The following is a 20,490-nucleotide window of genomic DNA, read 5'->3' on the forward strand; positions in this document are numbered from 1 at the left end:
TGTAAAAAAATTATGAGCTTGAGATGTGTGTGCATATTAGTAAGTCCAAAGGAGGATTAACATTGCATATAGTGATGATAACTGCGTAATAATTATTCAATTTTTTGTGTGTAAATATTAAATCATCTCGAAGGAAGATTTACTTTTTGATGTGTTGTTATTGTTGCAATTTTATGGTATCACTAAATAATTAAATTTTTATCCAAAGATAGAATATTAATGTATTACCAATATCTTGGGATATTTTATTTTATTTTGGAACTTATGTGAGTGTATTTTGTATTTGTTGTTCTCAATTCCTATTTTACATATCTCAAACTTCAAGTATTGGAAGAACAATGTCTTGATAGTTTTTTGATTAATGGATTTTGACCTTATGTTAAGGATAGACTCACCTCCACCTCTTACATATAAGAGTAACTTTGAAAATAAGAGGGAGATAGAACTGCAGGAGAAGTCAAATCGCATGAGTCTAATGATTATGAAAAAGTCCATTATAGAAGCATTTTTGGGCACAAATTTTGAAAACATAAATATAGCAAAGGAATTTCTTGTAAAATTTGGAAAGAGGTTTGTTAAGAATGAAAAGTCAAAGATATGTACACTCTTGAAAACCTAATTTCCAAGAAATGTATGGGTACAAACAACATGAGGGAGTACATAATGGAGATGTGACATATTGATTAAAAAACAAATGCACTTAAATTAAAACTCTATAAAGACTTGTTAATTCATTTAGTCCTAATTTCTCTTCCAACACAATTTTGTCAATTTAAGGCGAGTTATAATTTCCAAAGAGAGACTTAGTCTCTAAATGAGCTCATCTCACACTAAGAGGAAGATTGGACCAAGATAAGATAGAAAGGTCTCATTTTGCCTATACTTTAATAAACAAGGATAAGGGACTAAAAGGAAAAAAGGATAACGAAGTTGCGGTTGCACCTCAAAGGAAATAACCAAAAGAAGCAAATGAATATGAAGGCAGTGGTTATTTCTTTTGTGAAGTTGTAGGATATGTGAAGAAGCATTGCACTAGTTATCACGCATGACGTGCTAAGAAAAGTATGCTTCTAAATTTGATTTGTTATGAGATTAATTTAACTTTTGTACTTCGACACACATAGTGGATTGATTTTGTATGGCAAATTGTATGACAAATTTTGGAAACCAAAGAACTAAAACGGATGAGATTTTGTGCTTAGAGTTTACATATATTGAGTGCTACTAATTTTTTCTTACAATTAACTTTGCTTGAGTTTCATTGCTAGTTGTTCTTCATTTGCATGTTTGCATATAAACAAGGTATTTTCTTTCCTTACTTGAATCATATTTTGACCCAAAAACTCAACCATGTTTTTCAAGACTAAAACACTTGCGAAAACCTTTAAGCATAAAAGAAATCTTCCTTCACCTATGGACCCTTAAGCCTTACTGAAAACAATTGGCCACTGATAAGTTAACTCATATACCCTCATACTAAAGCACTTCCTTAGCATCTTTGTTTCTTTTATCTTTCAATTTTAGCTTAGATTTGTGAATCTTAGGAAGTTTTAGGAGTTACAACACCGCCTAGCACCATTGATTCACGCCTAGTGCGTTTTTGAACTTTGCACCCTGACTTGGTATCATCTGGTGCCATTTATTGGTGTCTAACGCAGCTAAAAGGGATTTCTCTTTGTTTCATTAGCACCTGACGCAACCCTAAAACGCAATTTTTTTTTGCACTAACCTTTGCTAATTGTTTTGGTCATAACTTCCTTTATTGGTGTCCAATTGAGTTTATTCCTTTTGTGTTGGATTCTAAACTCGAAGAACTTTAATTTGAATGGTAGAACACATTTTTTGGAGCTTTGAACGAGGTGTTGTTTAATTTTTAAAATAGAAGACATTAATAAGGATTACTTGCCAACACTGTTTTAGTTTTTCTTTTATGTAGGGGTAGTTTGTAATTTCCTAAGCTTTATTTTCATTCGCCATACTTGTATTGTGGGTTGAAGATTAAATGGTCCAAAAGAGGGTAAAATTAGGTTACTTAAGCTCTTTAGAAGAGGGGGCAACAACTAGAGGAAGGGTAGTTCTTTTCACGTTTTTCTTTGCTTTTGGGGTTTGGTGTTTTGTAATTGGTGGAGCTCCAAGGATATTCACTATCAAGTTTTCTTTGCAATGGACTATGGTTGATTCTTCTCATTCTCTTAATCTCTATGGATTTCCATTCACATTACTTGCAGTTTAGTTTTTTAGATTTTAGTATTTTGTAGTTTCTAAAATTTAAAGGTTCTTTTTCTATTGTTTGATCTTCAATGTGAATGGTTCATTATTTTCTTAAATTCCAGTTATGTAATTTCATTCAATCCTCTCTACTACTAGTGTTGTTTCTTGTTCAAATTTATGTTTGGTGTTGTTTATGATTTCTTCTAATTCATGCTTTTGGGACTTTGTGTTAACTCTTTCTTCTAGAAGTAAATTCATGTTCAATTAGTTTTAGTTTCTAGTGCATTCTTCATTCTAGTTGTGCTTTAGCTTTTTAGATAATATAGTTTCACTTTTACATTTGTTATAGTTGGGTTACTTGTAAGTGTCTCTAGGACATCAAAATGCATAACAATTTAGACACTTATTTAAGGCTTAAAGTTGCTTTTCTTCATGAAAAATACCCTTATGTTGTTAAAACACCAAGCATCATATCTTTTGAGAAGAAAAATCAAGAAACTAATAAAATTCGAAATTTGAGCAAGAGTCCAGGTAAAGGGAGCTGTTAATTATTGTTTGATTTGTGTATGATGAATTGCATGTTGCCATGCTTATATACATGATAATTTCACTTTTTTTACGCTGTTTTCGTAAGTTTCTAGGTTTCTGCCTAGAAACCGCCTGGCGGGCACGAGTATGCCGCCAGGCAACACATCTTTGTTGCCATGGTTTTGGAATTTTTTAGATGAACCGTCTAGCGGCGATAAATATCTACCAGGCGGCGCGGCACGGTTCACGAAGGTGTGATATTGTTTGATGCAAGAGTCCTTGTGACTTCTGGAAAAGTTAGTTAAATCTTTGCGTGAAATGATGTATGTTATTAATTGTATGGAGGTGGGTTGCGTAATAAACCGCATGACAATTGCGAGTGGGTGGTCCTTGAATTATGAGAGAGCATGGAAGAGAGGTAGTAGGAATCTGATTTTAGTGCGAAATGGACAGTCATTGTAGTAATGTTTGTGACTCGAACTATTTGGACTTTTTGTGAATTCGGCATAATTGGATAGTGAGACAACATAGCGGAAGATTTGGGGATTCTCACATAGAGGAGGAATCTGGGAAAATCCCAGAACCTGATACGTCGCCTGGCGGTGCGTCATATGTCGCCAGGCGGTAGCGCTAGTTTGGCCATTGTGCTCTGTAACTTGATGGGATGTGTGGGTAAAGTTTGTGGAGCATTAATAAAATCAAGCGGACGATAAAAGGACACTTAAGAATTTGAAAGGTTTAGAATGCATAACGAAAAGTACATGAGGATATGTCTAATTGGATGTGTAGTTTTAGTAGTTCCATGAGAACGGTAAATTAAAAAGGGAGAAAGAATGATTCTAAACGAGAGTATAGGTTCTATAAATATAATTTTGTTAAGCACGTGTCTTTGGAGACTTGGAATTATGCTATATTTGGGTTTAGGTATCCTCTATGAACTGTATAAATGTGATTTAAGTATATTGAATGGAAAGTTGGTATCATTGCAGTGTATTAGAAAACTGTTGTTTGATGGTGTGATATTGGATAGTGTAACATGTTTAGCAACTAACTAATTTATGGTGTAATTATAGAGTGAGTAGTAAATCTCATATTTTGAGAATATGTGAATGGTGAAAATGAATTATAGGTAATTAAACCATGGGGGATGTGGTTGGGAAATCTAGGTTAGGTTTTGATATGAGAAGGTACCAATTCCTATAGAAGTCATGGGATTGAAGAACATATCAGTTTTGGGTGCCAAAAACCAGTAGAAACAAGCTATTGGTGTGGCGTTTGGCGGCCTGTTGATGCCGCCAAGCGATAGGACCAGCGAGAGAGGTCCCTACACCGCGTGGCGCCTAACGACAATGTGTGCTCCACTAGGCGATAGCCCTAAAATAGTAGGTCTGACTAGAGTCTGGCGCCTAGCGGCAAGGGTGTACCGCCAGGCGTTCTGCACGTTCAATTTGTTTGGCGGCACTTAGGCTGTGCTAGGCGATAGTGTTGTAGTGTTGGCTCGCGTGTGCTGTTTGTACACGTTGATGCGAACTTTGATCTGGAGATGTTGTGCCAAGAGCGGGTAGGTTCATGGATGGTGGTGAACACATGATCATATGAGCGGGGAGGTTTATATCCAGTTACTCTCATGTGGGGATACAAGCGAGGTAGGTTCGTATGTTCCGTGCTCACACTTGAGAGATGCTGCGTGCGGGGAGCTACGTAGCTGGTGGATCCGTGTGTTGGACTACGGGCGGGTAGGTCTGTAGAGCAGGACTACGAACAAGTAGGTTCATAGAGCAGGACTACGAATAGGTAGGTTCGTAGAGCAGGACTACGAGAGGGGAGGTTCATAGAAGTAGGACCACGAATGAGCATGTTCGTGTGAGCATCATAAATCCTAAGTCCATGGCTAACTACTTGTTTGAATTGAAGGTTGAAAAGCCTTGGGGTATTAAGGTCTTGGCCAAGAATTGACTAGAATAATTTAGTTGGGTGTTTTAATATTATTAAGTTATGTGTTTATGTATTATGAGTTCACCATTTTTGTTTATGTTTGGCGATGATCGTGTGATTTATCATACGGGAGCAGATGATAATCCAGGTGATGTTGTTGATGCGTAGATGCGAAGAGAGGGCTAGCTTGGGAGACTGTAAGGTTTTACTATGTTTTCATTTGTTTTATCGAAATTTGGAACTTGTAATAATATTATAATCCAGTTTCATTTAAATTTTGGCGCACTGGATATTACTTTTAATTTTCCTACATTTTGGGGATAATAAATTACGTCATTTGAATTTCCATTTTTAATTATTTATTTTAATTATGTAATTTCCAGTAGGGACGTTACACTTTCCCAATGTGAGTTTCAGAAGAACCTTTCCTTTCCCAAGGACAAGAGTTGTCCTGGAGTCACTAAGATAGACCTGTTCTTCTCGTTCCCCTATATTGGTATAGGAGGTAAAAGCACTTTTGTTTGCACAGATGTGCCGGGTAGCACCAACGTCTAGCACCCACTTACTCACATTAGTCATTAAATTTACTTGTGAAATGACCGCAACTATAGTATCTTCCCATTGAGTTACATTTGCACTAGGAGGATTGTCGTTTCTTGCTCTACGTCTGCACTGAGGTGCATGATGGCCAGGCTTCCCACATACGAAGCAATTTCCCTTTTCTTAAAGGTGGGGTTTGATCCTTTGGGATGGGAATTTTGAAAATTACTTTTCTTATTGTGATAAGGTTTATTTTTGTACCTTTTTGGTGCAGGTTTTTCTTCTACAATGTTAGCTTTTGCAGATAATGCTTTGGCCCATGTAGTAGCACATTCCTACCCGTTGGTATCTTCGACTATGATGTGTGTAATGAGCTCTTGAAGCAACATCTTCTTGTGCATGTGTTTCAGTTGTTGTTTATAGTTAGTCAAAGATGACGATAGTTTCTCGATCAAGAGTTCTGAAACAAACTCATCAGGAAGGATTATGTTCTCTACTTTGATATCTTAAAGCAACTTGTGATATTTGTTGATTTGGATCTTAATGTTCTTATCTTCAATCATCTCCCAACGGTAGTAGTTTCCTATGATGAATCTTTGTCTGACTACATCTTCAGTAGTATATTTGAGGATCAACGAATCTCAAATTTCTTTCGCTTCCTTATATGAGCAGTACACATCGAACAAGTCATTAGACAATGCACTAAGTAAAGTGTGTCGGCATACCTTATTTTCATGAATCCATTCTTCAACTTGTTTTGAAGGGATATTAAAGTTGGGCTTTGAGAATGTGAGAGCAGTAACAACTCCATACATGTCTAAAAGGGTAGACACACGTTCTTACCAGTGCCAGAAGTTCTGTCCAAAGAACACCTCGATTTTTGACACATCCGAAAAAGGTTTCGCAAAGACTGTTTGAGCTCCGGAAACAGTATTTGGATTCTCCGTAGAGGATGTGTTGTTGTTATTGTTGTCAGCCATAAGTGATTAAGATTGTTGTAGTAGTTGACAAAATCACGAACCAAAAAGACTTCTCGAGGCGTGTAGATTCACTACCCTTAAGGACATATCTGTAGTGTATTGCGCAAACCCCCCAGGATACAACAGAAACTTCTCAGAATTTTTGAGGATCTCAGAACTAGCAAGATAACTCTTAAAAAGAGTAAACAAATAGACCCAGAATGAAAGAAGAAAAATAAGAGAGAAAGGATGAGAGAATGAGAGAGAATGAATGAGAGTATGGAAATGTGTGTTTGAGGGAGGAGAATGATACTCTATTTATATATGGTGGATGGGGGCATAAATGGACCAAAATTCGTGGCCTGTAAAAGAAATATCTGAAACAACTTAATGTTAAAAAATTGCATCCGAAAATAAGGGAAAATATCACTCAAATTGTGCAACAGCTTTTGCTATATATATGTTAAATATAACACTCGTAACTTTCAAAAAAATTCCATATTTCCTTGTTTGCCCATAATACTCCCAAAAAAATCCTATGCCTCTATAGTCTTGCGCACTCAACTCATTGCACTAATTATAATGCCATAATTATTCGAATCTGGTGTACATTCAGCCCCTCCCATGCTCATAAGGACTTTAATGGCTTCCACTAGTTGGTCAAAAACACAGATAAATAATAATAGATTCCAAGTTCCATAGTCATGAGTATATCCAATTGTTTGCATTTGAAGTAAAATATCAACAATAGATTGGGAAAGGAAAAATCTTTCCAACCAACCCAATGAGACCTTTCTTAGGTAATTCAAACTAATAAAGGCAACACCCAATCAATAGTAGCATCCAAAGTTACCTCCCCTAAGCTAGACAACCTAAAAACTTCTAACAAAAAAAATATGAGGTTGTAAGTAGTAATATATAAATATTAATCAACCATCAATTTGATAAATTTTAACTTTGATATCGACCATCAATCTTTGATACAATGAGTGATTGGGTCTCCTTGTCCTTTGTAATCCCAGAGGCACTACCTATTGTTCCCAATCAGAAATGTGAGTACGAGGGTGTGGTGGATGTTCGTCAAAAAGACAAACCAATTAGACAAACAACAAACCCTCGCGCAGGGGTAAATACGACGATGGCGTTGTTTAACTAGTGCTTCTGGTTGGATCACAAAGGCACTAGTGGCAGAGGTGACACACATAGCTTGGTTCTGTGAAGACAAATGAGCCCCGCGAGTGAACGATCGCTTGCACTGTCGTCACTTTTTTTCTTCAAACTCTGACACTCCCAATTTGTTTTCCTTTGCATACGTCTCCTAGTCCCACATGTGGAACCTTACACCTGAATGACCACACCGATCGTAGTCAGTTCCAGAAACATTGGTGGCCCTAATTCGATTCCCAAAGAAAGGTAAGCCACCTATGTCCAAATCCAAGATTATTGAAAACCATCCCCAAACCTTGCTTTTTTCTCACTTCATCTCTATGACGATATTGCTTTGGAATCCTTTGCATAAAAGCATAATTTGCAAATATCGAATACCCAAATTACATATAACTTGAGATAATAAACCGTAAAGAAAAACAATGTCAGTTAAATAGATTATTAAAACTTAAATATATTTTGATAAATTATAAAATAATAAAATGGGACCATTTTAAAAACCCAACTGACACTCAATATCTTTTATCCTAGTAGAGAAGTTGAGCTCGAATTTGCCTTTATTCCTCTTTACATCAACATAAATCAAAGAAACTTTCCTCCATTTACTCTGAATACACATTTCTCTAGATTAAGGTGCGAGTAATACACTTTTAAGTCCAAGAAAACATCAGACATATCATTTGCATGCTGGAGAGGGTGGGGGACTTTACCATCATGTTGTCCCTATATACCTCGATGCTTTTGCCAATCAAATGTCTAAAAACCTTGTCCATAAGTTGATGATATGTCGCTTTAGCATTCTTGAGGCCAAAAGACATGACTTTGTAGTATTAATTGGCCTCCTTCGTGATGAAAGTTGTTCTCAACTTATTGTGTAATTTGTTTCTGTAATGAAGTTGGCTTGCAATAGTTTCTTGACCTAGACCTTGGTAGCCATCCTTCTTTCCTCTCCAAGTTCCTTTTCTTTTATGATATTGGTCTAGCCTCTTTGGAGATAGACAACCTATGAGAGGCTACCTTGCAAGGTTGGTTGCTATCCAAGCAAACAAATCAATGTTCAAGCTAGGACTTATCCTATGTCCTTCTTTCCTTCTTCATCTATCATGAAACTTATTTTCAGACCTCGACCTTCTTGTAATGGAAATAACTTGGTTGCCCTAACAAGTTCAATTCTAGCCTCACTGCCTACTCTAAGGTCAATGTCTTATCCTTTAATGGTTATGTCAACCTTGCAATGTAGAACTCAGGTATTGTCTTTTAGTCTCCATGGACCGTGATGATATCGCTTGATGTGAGGGTAACTTCATTGCTAGGTGGGAAATGGATACAGTTGCGTCAAATAGATTGAGCAATGGCCATTCCAAAAGGATATTGTATAACATGCTCACATCCACCACCAAATATCGAATAGGTATAGTTTTCGTCAGATCTCTTTCTCCAAAAGTGGTATGCAAGTCAGTATATCCCCTAATATTGACTTTCTCCCCTAAAAATCCAACTATGGGCTCGTCATACGGGATCATAACTTTTTCTGGTAACTGCAACTTCTTATACGTCTTTCAATAGAGTATATCTACTAAACTGCCTTGGTTTACCAAGATCTTCTTGACATCAAAGCTCTCAATTTTCATTATGATGACCAATGGGTCATTCTGCTCATGGTCAACACCCTGAAAGTCGACATATGTGAAGGTGATAGGAGGCATCGTTTTCCTCCTAAAGGTCATGGGCACTACATTGACGGACTACACCACACTAAGATGCCTTTTCTCGACTAATTTAGTGATCCTCCTCTAGCAAACCCTTCTAATATTGTGTTGATGGTTCCCCTTTGTGGGGCTAGTTATCGACATGTTTTTCTTCTTGATGTGCTAGTTTTTTCTTTCATCATTATCATCTTTCTCCTAGTCTTAACAACCCTATCTTCTATCATCGTACCTCCTTAGTTTAGAGTGTGAGCTATCGATATCATCCCTCCTCATAAACCGTTTAAGATAGTCAGCCTGTAAAAGCTTCTCTATCTTATCCTTAAGGGTTGCACACTCATCAATGGTGTGCCCATAGTTACAAAGATATCTATAATGCTTTTTTAGATCAACACTTTGGGGTGTTTGCACCTTTCTGGGTGGTGGTAAAAGATCACCTTGCAGGGCATCTTCCAAAACTCGGGATCTAGGCATATTAAGAGGGGTGTATCGTGAAAACTGGTAGGTTTGGGCACTATCTACCGGAATCCATTCTCGCCTCTCGGTCAGAAGGCTTCTTTTCTACTAGCATGATCTCATCCCTCATCTTGTTTGTAAACTCCTTTAGCTCTTCTGGCTGCATGAACTTTGCAACTTGTTGTCTCAACTCGTCTATGTTGGCAGTGGTGTCATACACAAATCATTAGCGAAAGGTCCCGACTAGAGCTGTCAAAACGGGCCACCCGGTCCAACCCGACCTGACCCACCATGGGTTGGCTACTTAGTGCCAACCCAACCCGGCTCGCTTATTAGCAAGCCTAACAAATACGAATTTGACCCGACCTACCACAAGTTGGTGGATTAAACAGGTTGGCTCACTTAATTAAAATAATATATAAATTTTTAATTCAATCCAAAAAAAACTAAATTATAATTTTGATTAAAATTTGAATAAAGTTAAGGCATGTTACATATTCATAGGTTCACAAAAGGTACCTTCAACTCAAAGAAAAGGTACTGAAAGCCAAAGAAAAGTGACATTAAGTTGATAACTGTGACTTTGGTGTGTCATTTTACTTTTTGCATTTTTATTTCACTTTTACATAGTTGTATTTGTATAAAGTTGTATCATTCATCCTACGCCAAAAATGAATTAGTTAAATTAGTTTCGAGAGAGAATTAGAGAGGAAATAACATTTAGAGTCTTCATTTTTTAAATATATTTTAATATCTAAAATTTATGGGTGGACTGGTGAACTAGCCCAACTCACCACGAGTTCAACCCTCGTGGTGAGCCGTGTTCTTAGTGGGGTCTATTTTTGGTTCGTACCGAAATTTTCAATTTTTTAACCCAACCAGGCCTGAACCCATGGTGGCCTAGGTTGGATCGCGGGTTATATCCCATTTTGACAACTCTAGTCCTGACCGCAACGTCGTGATCATGTGATGAAGGACTACCTCAAGATTTAAATTCCTAATGTTGAGGGCAACCGTACTTAACTGTTTTATAAAAAGAACGCAATGATTCTCTCTTTTCTTGCCTTATACAAGCACCAAAGAGGTGAGGTGATGAGGCCGATTTGTGGCAAACTGTATCCAAAGAATGAAGCCAAGGTAGAGAAGCATTTTATGGAATAAGGCAGCAGGTGGGTGAACCAAATAAGTGTTTATCCCTTAAGTGTTGTAGGAAAAACCTTGGATGTGATTGTGTTTGAGTGGAATACAAGTTGATTCGAGTCACATAAATATCTATGTGCTCATCTGGGTAGGTGCTTCCATCGTACCCTTCTACAGTAAGGGATTTCCAGTTATGGGAAGGGGAACCTACCATGAGAGATGTGTTAGTTGCTCCTTCGGTTACAAGAGTGGTATGATAACTGCTATCCCCCTCCTTTTCATTAATTATGCGAAGGTGTGACACAATTTTATGTATTGAAGTTGTGTTTTCAGTATTTTCTTTCTCCTTTTCCTTGTTGTCAGCCTCTACCTTTCTCCTTAACCTGGCGTTTTCTTTCCTTAAGACATCCATCTCCTTAACACCTATTTTCTTGAATTATGCAAACTCTTGTTGCATTTTCATTTGGGCTTCTAGCATCGCAACCATGTTGACCGCAAAGGGTCCAACTTCTTTTTCTCCAACCATCGTGCTTCTTATAGACACCATAAAACATTATCTTCACAAAGTATATTTCGGCTTCACGCTGAGTGCCAATTGTTTCTACTAAGCTGAATATACCCTACAAAGACTTCAACTCCACTCCAAATGTATTCCTAGCTCCAACTTACACCTTTTGGCCAAGCTGTCTCGGGTCACTCTTCCTCTTGACCGAATATACAGTGTGCCTGCAAAAGACACTCTAACGCTCAAGTCAGTCAAGTGCGTCAGATAATATGAAATACAATAATGAATAAATATAATTAATTTATCTCGTATAGTGTGCTATTTATACTTTAATTTTGGGCTTTTATCTATATGGGCTTGTTCACGTGACCTAATTACCTTGATTAACTTTGGCTAATACGCTTTAGCCATCTTCTTCACTTAAGCATATTTTACCATTAATAATAACCTGATCGATATGGTCGTGTCTTGGCCAAATATACTTAGGCCAAGTATATTTCAGTTTGGATGATCGGAATATACTCAAACATATATGTATTTTCATATTTTATAATTAATCAAACTCTCGAGTCAATTTATCTAATTTTAACAAAATAATTTTGTTAAAACTATTTATTTTTAATTTATATTTCAAATCATATTATCTGTGCTATTATATAAAAGATATATACTTTTTTATATTTATTTTTGGTCTCATTTTTAATTAAACAATTTTGTCTTTTACTAAATTAAAATAGTAATTGCAAATATTTTTCTACATAATTCTTTTAAAACTATTCTTACAAAATTATTTAAATTTCACCTTTTTTTTTTCTCAAATTATTTTATTCTAAGATAATAAAAATATAAACGCAGAACGCGTATAATATATTTGATAATTTTAATATATAATAAAATCGAGAATATATAGTAAACTAACCGCGAAAGTAGTTTCGCTAGTATTAATATTTTTTATAGAATAAAAGGCGGATCTATAAAATTTGAAAAGCCAAAGTTGAGTTGGAACCGAAGTTGAAAACCAGTCACTCAACACCAAGACAAGAGAACCTGCTACTAGTCACACCTCACCGGTTACTATCAATGGACCCTTCTTCTTCTTCTTCACTTCCCCGTTTGCCAAATGTCGCCGACCTCGCGCCCCAACACGCGGCGTTTCTTGATCAACACTTCCAAACCAAACGCGACCTATCTTACGAATCTTCCAACCTCTTTCTCTCCGCCTCGCTCTCGCAGCAATGCTCCGAGCTAGAGTCGCTGTTCCTCCTCCACGCTTCGAAACGCACCGTTTCGTGGATCTCTCGCTCCTTCCGCGCCAAATCCTCGCTCCAGCAACTCTCTCTCGGTCTTCGCAATCTCTCCCTCCGCACTTCTCCGCGTATGAAGAAATAGAAATGGTTCTTTGTATGTATATGTTTATTTTCGTGCTTTTGTTGAATGGTTTTGGATGCTCTTTTTCGTGTTTAGATGGAATTGGTTCGAAGAGCTTTCGGCGGGTTTTGACAGAGGAGATTCCTCGATTGGCCTACGAAATGAACCGAATCGAGTCTCTTCGGTGTTATCTTGGTGAGTTATTTTGAATCGCTGAGTGTATGTGTTTTTCGCTTTGTTATTTTACTTTTTGGTGTCTTCAACTTGTGTCACTGTGGATCATAAGAATGCTATGATGTTTTTCCTCGCTTTTTCTCTGTGGCTGTTTGCGGGGTTTCCGTTTTAGTCTTCAACATGTGTCATTGTTATTATGCTTTCATGGAGTCTTTATGATAGTCCATATTTGTGCGTTTTTTCAATTTTCTTTTTCTTTGCGTGATTAAATGTTGAGGCACATTTGGAAAAAATAATACTATTATTATTATTATTATTACTTTTTTCTTATTTGTTTTCACGCGGTAATGTTGCATGCAATTGCAACCAAATGTTAAAGTAGTTGGTTGATTGATTTATTGGCATTTTAGTCTGATTTTTTGTTGTCAGGAATGAGCTTGTGTTTTCATTGGACATGGTGGACCGTCTATGTTCGTCGGTGTGCATAACTTTGATAAAATTGTAAATAAATGTCTTGAATTTTACATTGTGTCCTAATTGTATATATTTGAACCCACTGTCCCCTATTTTCAATTATATGGTTTCTGATTTATTTGATTAAATATTTTGAAATTCTTTTGATTTTAACTGTCATGTATTTATTGGGACTCAGGTCTTGGATTCGCCACAAAACTATTTGTTGAACAGAATATATATATATATATATATATATATATATATATATATTATTTTGCTGTGGACTTACTTGATATGCACTTTAGATTAATGTATTGCAATTTGCATTGTGTCTTCTGCGCCGATTTATGTTTGGTGAATGGTGATTGTACTGTGCTCTGTAAAAAGTGGAATTCATTGAGTGCTATTATTTGTTTCAGTCAAATGGTTGGTGCCTCTGATTTTTTGTATATCTTGACCTAGCTTGCTGTAAAGTTTACATTACTTATTGTCTCAGAGACTGCTGTACAGTTGGAAGCTCTAGTTGGGGATCTTGAAGATGCTTCTCTTTTTGTCATGTCTTGCCACACAGGGAATATGTTTAAATTGAAGCTCTTGAATTCACCAATCTCTGAAGTAACTGTCGTTCCCTCGTTTAGTTAGTTTATGTACTTAGTTGGAATGTTAATAACTGATTATGGATTGTTATGCACGAATGTATTGTGTGCTGTAGGATGCTGGAAGAAAACATCACAAGTTACTTCAGGCCATAAAAGCCATGAATGATATCGAAGAAGTATTGATTGGCGTTGAGAAATTCCATCCTCAGTGGTATTGTCTTCTGAAGTCTGTTGACACCAGAGTAGATAAGATCTTATCTGCTCTCCGGCCACAAATTTTTGCAGATCATCGGGCTCTTCTAGTCTCTCTTGGATGGCCACCAAAACTACTTCTGTCAAACAGTGGAAACGATCATATCTCAGACCTTCCTAATCCATTGGTTCTTATGCAAGAAGATAAAAGAAGAAATTTCTCTCGAAGTTTTATTGCTCTTTGTGCTTTGCAGCATCTGCAAAAGAGAAGGGAAGAAAGACAGCTTAATAATAATAATCTTATAGAAATAGACACTCATTATAAACAGCTATGGGCCATTGATGAATTAGTATCACCTATTGCATCAAGGATGGAATACCATTTCACCAAATGGTCTGAGCAGCCAGAATATATGTTTGCTTTGGCATATAAAGTTACCAGAGATTTTATAGCTGGAATAGATGGTGTCTTGCAGCCACTTATTGACAAGGCCAGGCTTGTCAGTTGCAGTGCAAAGGAGGCGTGGGTCTCTGCAGTGGTCCAAATGCTTTCTGGCTTCCTGGAAAAAAACGTTTTTTCTTTGCTCGCTGAAAGATATAATGTAAAGCATTTGAAGCCTAATGTATCATGTTCATGGCTTCACCTTGTGGATCTTACCATTGCATTTGACAAAAAGATGCAATCCCTTCTCAATCTGGAGACTTGTTTTTTGGCAGTGTCTGAAAGTTTTGAAGGGCAGTCAAGAGGTGTATCAGTTCTATCAATATTTTGTAATAGGCCTGATTGGTTGAAGATCTGGGCAAAAATAGAGTTCAAAAATGCCTGGAAGAAACTTAATACCGAACTGAAAGAAGAGAAATCGTGGGTGATTTCTAAAATTTGTAAACCTGGGATTGACAATAATCAGGAGTATCTGCTATTGGCTGTTGAAGATAACAAAGCTCCACCTATTGCAGAGTTTTTTCTTAAAATTATCTGGGATATAATTGAACGCTGCAAAACTATGCCATCCATTTTATCACGTGCACAATTTATTAGATTTACTGCAGGAAGATTGCTTTGGTACTTCTTTAAGCTTTTACTTTTTCAGTTCAAGGCAATGGAATTACGTCTGGATAATTCTGATAATGTTGCTATAGTTAGGATGTGTGGATTAATAAATGCTGCCAGATATATTTGGATTAAATTACAAGAATGGAGTGATGCTATTGAGTTTTTGGAGATGAAAATTGCTGAAAATGATGCTGGCAAGCCCATACAAGATCATGCAATGGATAATAGCTGCTTTTTTAACGAAGAAATTAGAAGCTTGTCTGAAATGGAAACAAACTGGCTTGTGGAAATTATTGCTGTTGTTCTTCGACAGTTCGAAATGCTTTCCTGGGAATATGTTCAAAACGATGATAGCTTTAAGGACAATCAAGATTATACAAATCTTAGAGAGGATGTTGATTTAGTAGTTTCCCATGATTTTGTTGAAGCTTTGGACGCTTTAAAAAGCTGGCTTCAAACTGTGAAGATAAATCTCAATAGAAAGGATTTTTTGGATTTGTGGAGAAGCATTGCTGAGGGGCTAGATCATTACATTTCATGCAGCATTGTCAGAAATGAGGTTTGGTTCTCTAAGGTGGGAGCCAATCAATTTGAAGCTGATATACAGGCACTAATATTTATTTTTCAGCCTTACTGTGTCCGCCCACAAGCATTTTTTCCTTGTATTGGTGAGATTCTTAAGCTTTTGAAACTGAAAAAGGAAGAGGTAAAGCTAATGCAAACACTTTTGTCCAACAATGAAAATGGATTTGAGTGTTTGCATCTTTATGGAATTTCTAATCTATCAGTTAATCAAGTTCTTCAAGTTCTTAGATGCAAAATCTGGGTTGGTTGAATTATGCAATAAAGTGGTATTAGCACTTGACCAAGGAAAAAAAGCTTTACGTGTGGTCAACGTAAAATAGAGAAAAATTCTAATGCAAACGTTCCTTATGTAATTGGATAAGCACATGGGATATTGAAGCCGATATTTTTCTTGTCAGGACTGGTAATTTGGGTTTGAGAAGAAGTTGTGCATGATGATGTAGAAGCACAATTGTTATTCTGGAGTGAGCTCCCCCCTCCCCTACGCCATCTCTTACCAGGGGCAATGAGACCTCCTCACAGTATATAAAGTTAAAGACAACCTTTTAGAAATCATATATCTGATCCCATGAAGCAAACAGTCTTTGAATTCACTGAATGTGATGACAATGGACTTCTTGACAAAGCAAGTGTTTGACAGCATGCTGCACTGTCTAAAATGTGAACCAAACAAACTGAAAATCAATAACCCACAGCAAAATCTCAGCTATCTCAATGTCAGTGAACCATATTTCTCTGTTTTCAATTTTTTATGCATTTTTAATTATTTATTTTGTTTTAATTTTGGAAATTGTAGATAGGATGGATTGAGCAGAAATTTCGAAAGATGCTGAACAAAACATCCTGACTGACCAAGGAAATGAAGTGTGAAATATGTTGGTGAGTTAGGAGGTTGTCCAGTTTGAGACATTGTTTCAAAATTCAAACCATTTGAATTATTTATTTCATGTGAAGGAGGAAGAAGTGCGATGCTCCATATCAACCCTCCTCCCGGGGTGGAATGGGGTGGGCATGGCTGTCTGATTTGGCTTTAGAGAGGGGAGTTTAGTAAACGCACTGGTGAATTACCTTTAGTTATTGCTTCTTCCTCTGTCAACAGACTCATGTACTTGGTGCGACAACCCTATGACTGGTGAATAGACCTTTTTCCTTCATTTTTACTCTTCTCTACCTCCTACTTGCTAATGGTTCTTCTACTACCTGCTTTAATGGTAGGAAGTGCCACTGCATGCCCTTAATTATCCTTTTATATGTTCAATGGTTAATCGTTTTGTACACATGTTTTGCTACTCTCTAAGTAGCATCTGTATTCACTTAACATGTCATTTTATTTATTAATTTTTTTAATTATTAATCGTAGAAAGACCTAATTGCAATTTTAACAATTTCATATATATATATATATATTGTATTTCTTAAATATATGCGAAAAATACATCTTTTATATATAAATATTATTATTATTAATATGAAAAAACGTAGAAATTTCATAGTTATTGGTATTAGATTTCTTCAACAAATCCCAATCCTGCTCTTGAATTTCAGTTTCAGATTTTTTTCTTCTACAAATCGAACTCTTGAACCTTGGATTTCTTCCAAGTCACTCTGGTTTTGCACTACGAGTTCTTACTTTTCTCCACTTGGTGCACAGGTTATCATTCTCAAATTTCAGTCACCCCATTCTTGAACTATTGGGTGGATAACACATTAGCCTAAAATTTCAATGACCTCGTACTTGAACCAGAAGGTCTTATATTTCTCCATCAGGTGGTTATCTTCCAATTCCTTGCAACAAACTCTAATCCCCAATATTTTCAAAATTCACCGATGGTATAGCACTCAACTAGTTCCTGAATCAAACGGGCAATTGTTGTCATCCTTTTGAAGCTTATTCTTAGGTATTTAAACCTCCTTTTGTTGTCATCAATTTGCAATTCTTATAAAGACTTAGTTAAAATATTTACTAACAGATCACTTGAGTTAATGAACTTAGTGTTGATATCTCCAAATACAATCTTTTTTTTTGAATGAAATGATAGTCAATCTCAATGTGTTTGGTTTTATCATGAAAGACAATATTAGAACTAATATGAAGAACAACTTGATTGTCACGTATAAGTGTTATTTGAGTGACATCTCCAAATTACAACTCTCTAAGCAATTGCTTAAGCCAAATAAGCTTATAGGTGCTTGAGGCCATAACTATGTATTCTACTTATGCACTTGATCTTGTCACAACCCTTTGTTTTTTGCTTTTTCAAGAGATCAAATTATCACCAATGGAGATAATATCTAGATTTAGACATTCTATCATACTTCATTGCTCGATTTGGATTAATTTTGAGTGTAAAAATTATTCAGCAATTTTTGACTTGCAAATATAAAAATTTGTTGAAGAATTTCTCTTCACATCGAGTGGTAGAATCTTTGACAATCATCTCATAGTCTAACACCTTATGATTTTGATTAAGTGCTAAAAATAACAATATATAAAACATAATCATTCTTTGTTTAAAAGATGATATATAAGATGCAAATGTTTTTCTAATAAACGATACAACATTGCTCGATCTTGTTTTGAATCTGGTATGACACATATATGCTCAAATAATAAACAATTAAAAGTAAGCTTACCTTGTATTAAATAAAAACATATAAATGTTTATTATATGTTAGAAGGAATGTCTATTACTTCCCTCTGTCAAATATATCTATTAGGTAAATGACAAGTTAAATAAGATCTCTTGAATAAAGAGTTAGAGTTGCTTTTCTTCAACAATTCTCTATACCATAAATTGTAAAATCTAGAATAATGCACATTGTCCAAGAAAATGCAAGGTATTGCAAGAAAATGCACATTGTCCTAGAAGATAAGTATATTTAGGTATTGCAATGTTATGTAAAGAAGAAAAGAACATTTAAGGCATCCATCAATGTTAAGTTCATCAAATAGAGAAAAGACATTCAAAAGAGTTGAAGTTCTGTAAGAAGCGGTCTCACAATGGCTACTTTCTTTAAAAACCTATATATGACAATTCAAGAAGATAAGGAAAAAAGAGAGATGGTATTGTATTTGTACAAGAATGCCACTAAAATTTATGGGCCATGATTGGAAATTCTAAGTCCTTTTAGGTATTTTAAAATTCTCTTAACAACAATTAAGTGCGGCTATTTAGGACATAGTTGAAATCTTGCACAACACATACACTATGCATTATATCAGGACGACTAGTTGTTAAGTAAAGAAGTAAGCCAATCATATGTCAATATTTGGTTTGATAAAACACACTTACCACTCTTATCAGCATCCAAGTAAAAATTTGTAGCCATTGGTGTTGTGCATTCCTTGTAGCCATCCATTGAAAACTTCCTTAATGGCTATGTGCAATATTTTGATTGATGCATAAAGATTCCATTCTTGACTTGTTTGATTTGCAACCCAAGGAAGAAGTTGAGTTCTCTCACCATAGATATCTCAAACTCTTGCTGCATATTTTTAGAAAACTCCTTGCATAATAATGGGTTAGTAGATCAAAAATTATATTATCTATATAGATTTGAACAAATAATAAATCATTACCATATTTCTTAATAAGAGTGTACAATCAACTTTACCTTTATTTAAATTACCTTTAATTAGGAACTAACTTAGCATATCATACCATGATCTAAGAGCTTGTTTCAATCCATATAAAACTTTCTTTAACTTGAATACATGATTAGAAAATTCAAAATCCTTAAAGCATGAAGGTTTCTCTACATATACTTATTTTTTTAATGAACCCAATTAAGAATACACTCTTTACATCCATTTGAAAACGCTTAAAGTTCAACATTGATGCAATGGCTAGCAAAGTCTTGATTGCCTTTAGTTTGATTACTAGCTCAAAGGTTTGATCATAATCAATCCTTTCTTCTTGACTATAACCTTTGATCACCAACCTAGCTTTGTTCTTGACAATACAACCAGGATCATCCAACTTATTTATGAAAATCCACTTTTGGTTCCAATAACTTGTTGAGTTTTACTTTTTGGAACAAGTTCCCAGACTTCATTCCGCTTGAAGTGGTTTAACTGATCTTGCATTGCTAGGAACCAATTTTCATCTTTGAGAGCATCTTCTGCTGACTTTGGCTCTATTTGGGATACAAAAGCTACATTTGTGCAAAATAGACCTAGTTGTCTTCTTCTAGAGACACCCTTGGTGATGAAGGCGTGACTAACCATGATACCTCCATAGAAGCTCCCTCAAGAAGGATCACTAGAAGCATGTCTAGAGGGAAGTCTTCTATTCCATCACATTTAACTTTGTTTTGCATCACTTTAGTTTGAATTTCCTAAGTTGGCTTCTAGTTGACTTATTTTGGTTGACTTGTTGACTTATTTTGGTTGACTTGTTGACTTTGACCTAAAGTTGACTTTGATCAAGATTAGCTTAACTTAAACCAACATGCTAATTTTTTTTTTGTCTTGTTTTGTAGGTAATTAAGAGAAAGTAGAGCATGCTAGGTGGCACATGGTGATTGGAGCATATGGATGATGTGGAAGAAAGAGGAAAGCATAAAGTAAAAACAAAAGTAGACATGTACCTTGTCTCCTTTTGCCTTTTTGGTTTATTTCTTGGAAGGCTACTTTGTCTCCTTCCTCTTTTGGCCTAGAATCCTCATGGAAATGCATCCACCAACCACATTCCCTCCTTTTGGTCGAGAGTTGCTCTAGCTTAGGATATTGGGGTTTGCTATTTTCATGTTTATGTGTTGCTAAAGGACCTCTGTGAACTTCTATTTAAAGGGGGCTCCTTGTTTTGTAAAAGTGTTGATCATTTTGAAATTATAAGCATTGTGTTTCAACCATCCAAAATCGTGAGCTCTCCTTCCATGAAGTAAACTCACCTTTGCCTTATCTTGTTTGCAA

The 20,490-nt window shown here is 35.9% G+C and overlaps 1 protein-coding gene across 8 annotated transcripts; it reads left to right on the plus strand.

The window, feature by feature from the left end:
- The first annotated feature begins 12,154 nt into the window (after window positions 1-12,154).
- On the plus strand, window positions 12,155-19,924 carry LOC114187134 (RINT1-like protein MAG2L). 8 transcript variants are annotated; one of them, XM_028075270.1, is made up of 8 exons: window positions 12,155-12,522; window positions 12,612-12,710; window positions 13,642-13,760; window positions 13,858-16,291; window positions 16,372-16,454; window positions 16,530-16,707; window positions 17,227-17,473; window positions 19,669-19,924. In XM_028075270.1, exons 1-4 carry the CDS (start codon window positions 12,228-12,230, stop codon window positions 15,823-15,825), a joined length of 2,481 nt encoding a protein of 826 aa, XP_027931071.1. In that variant the 5' UTR covers window positions 12,155-12,227; the 3' UTR covers window positions 15,826-16,291; window positions 16,372-16,454; window positions 16,530-16,707; window positions 17,227-17,473; window positions 19,669-19,924. The 8 variants fall into 8 exon arrangements, with proteins under 8 accessions (XP_027931071.1, XP_027931075.1, XP_027931069.1 ...); XM_028075274.1 differs by having other exon boundaries at window positions 16,376-16,454; XM_028075268.1 differs by having other exon boundaries at window positions 16,372-16,707.
- The last annotated feature ends 566 nt before the right edge of the window (window positions 19,925-20,490 follow it).

Source organism: Vigna unguiculata, chromosome 6, assembly GCF_004118075.2.
Source record: "Vigna unguiculata cultivar IT97K-499-35 chromosome 6, ASM411807v1, whole genome shotgun sequence".
NCBI classification, from domain to species: Eukaryota; Viridiplantae; Streptophyta; class Magnoliopsida; order Fabales; family Fabaceae; genus Vigna; species Vigna unguiculata.

What these genes read in the sequence shown, in the direction of transcription:
- LOC114187134 (XM_028075268.1), top strand. Translation starts at nt 12,228, where the DNA reads ATGGACCCTTCTTCTTCTTCTTCACTTCCCCGTTTGCCAAATGTCGCC. An exon ending in CTCCCTCCGCACTTCTCCGC is followed by an intron (nt 12,523 to 12,611) that starts GTATGAAGAAAT and finishes TTTCGTGTTTAG; the next exon opens with ATGGAATTGGTTCGAAGAGC. An exon ending in TGAATTCACCAATCTCTGAA is followed by an intron (nt 13,761 to 13,857) that starts GTAACTGTCGTT and finishes TGTGTGCTGTAG; the next exon opens with GATGCTGGAAGAAAACATCA.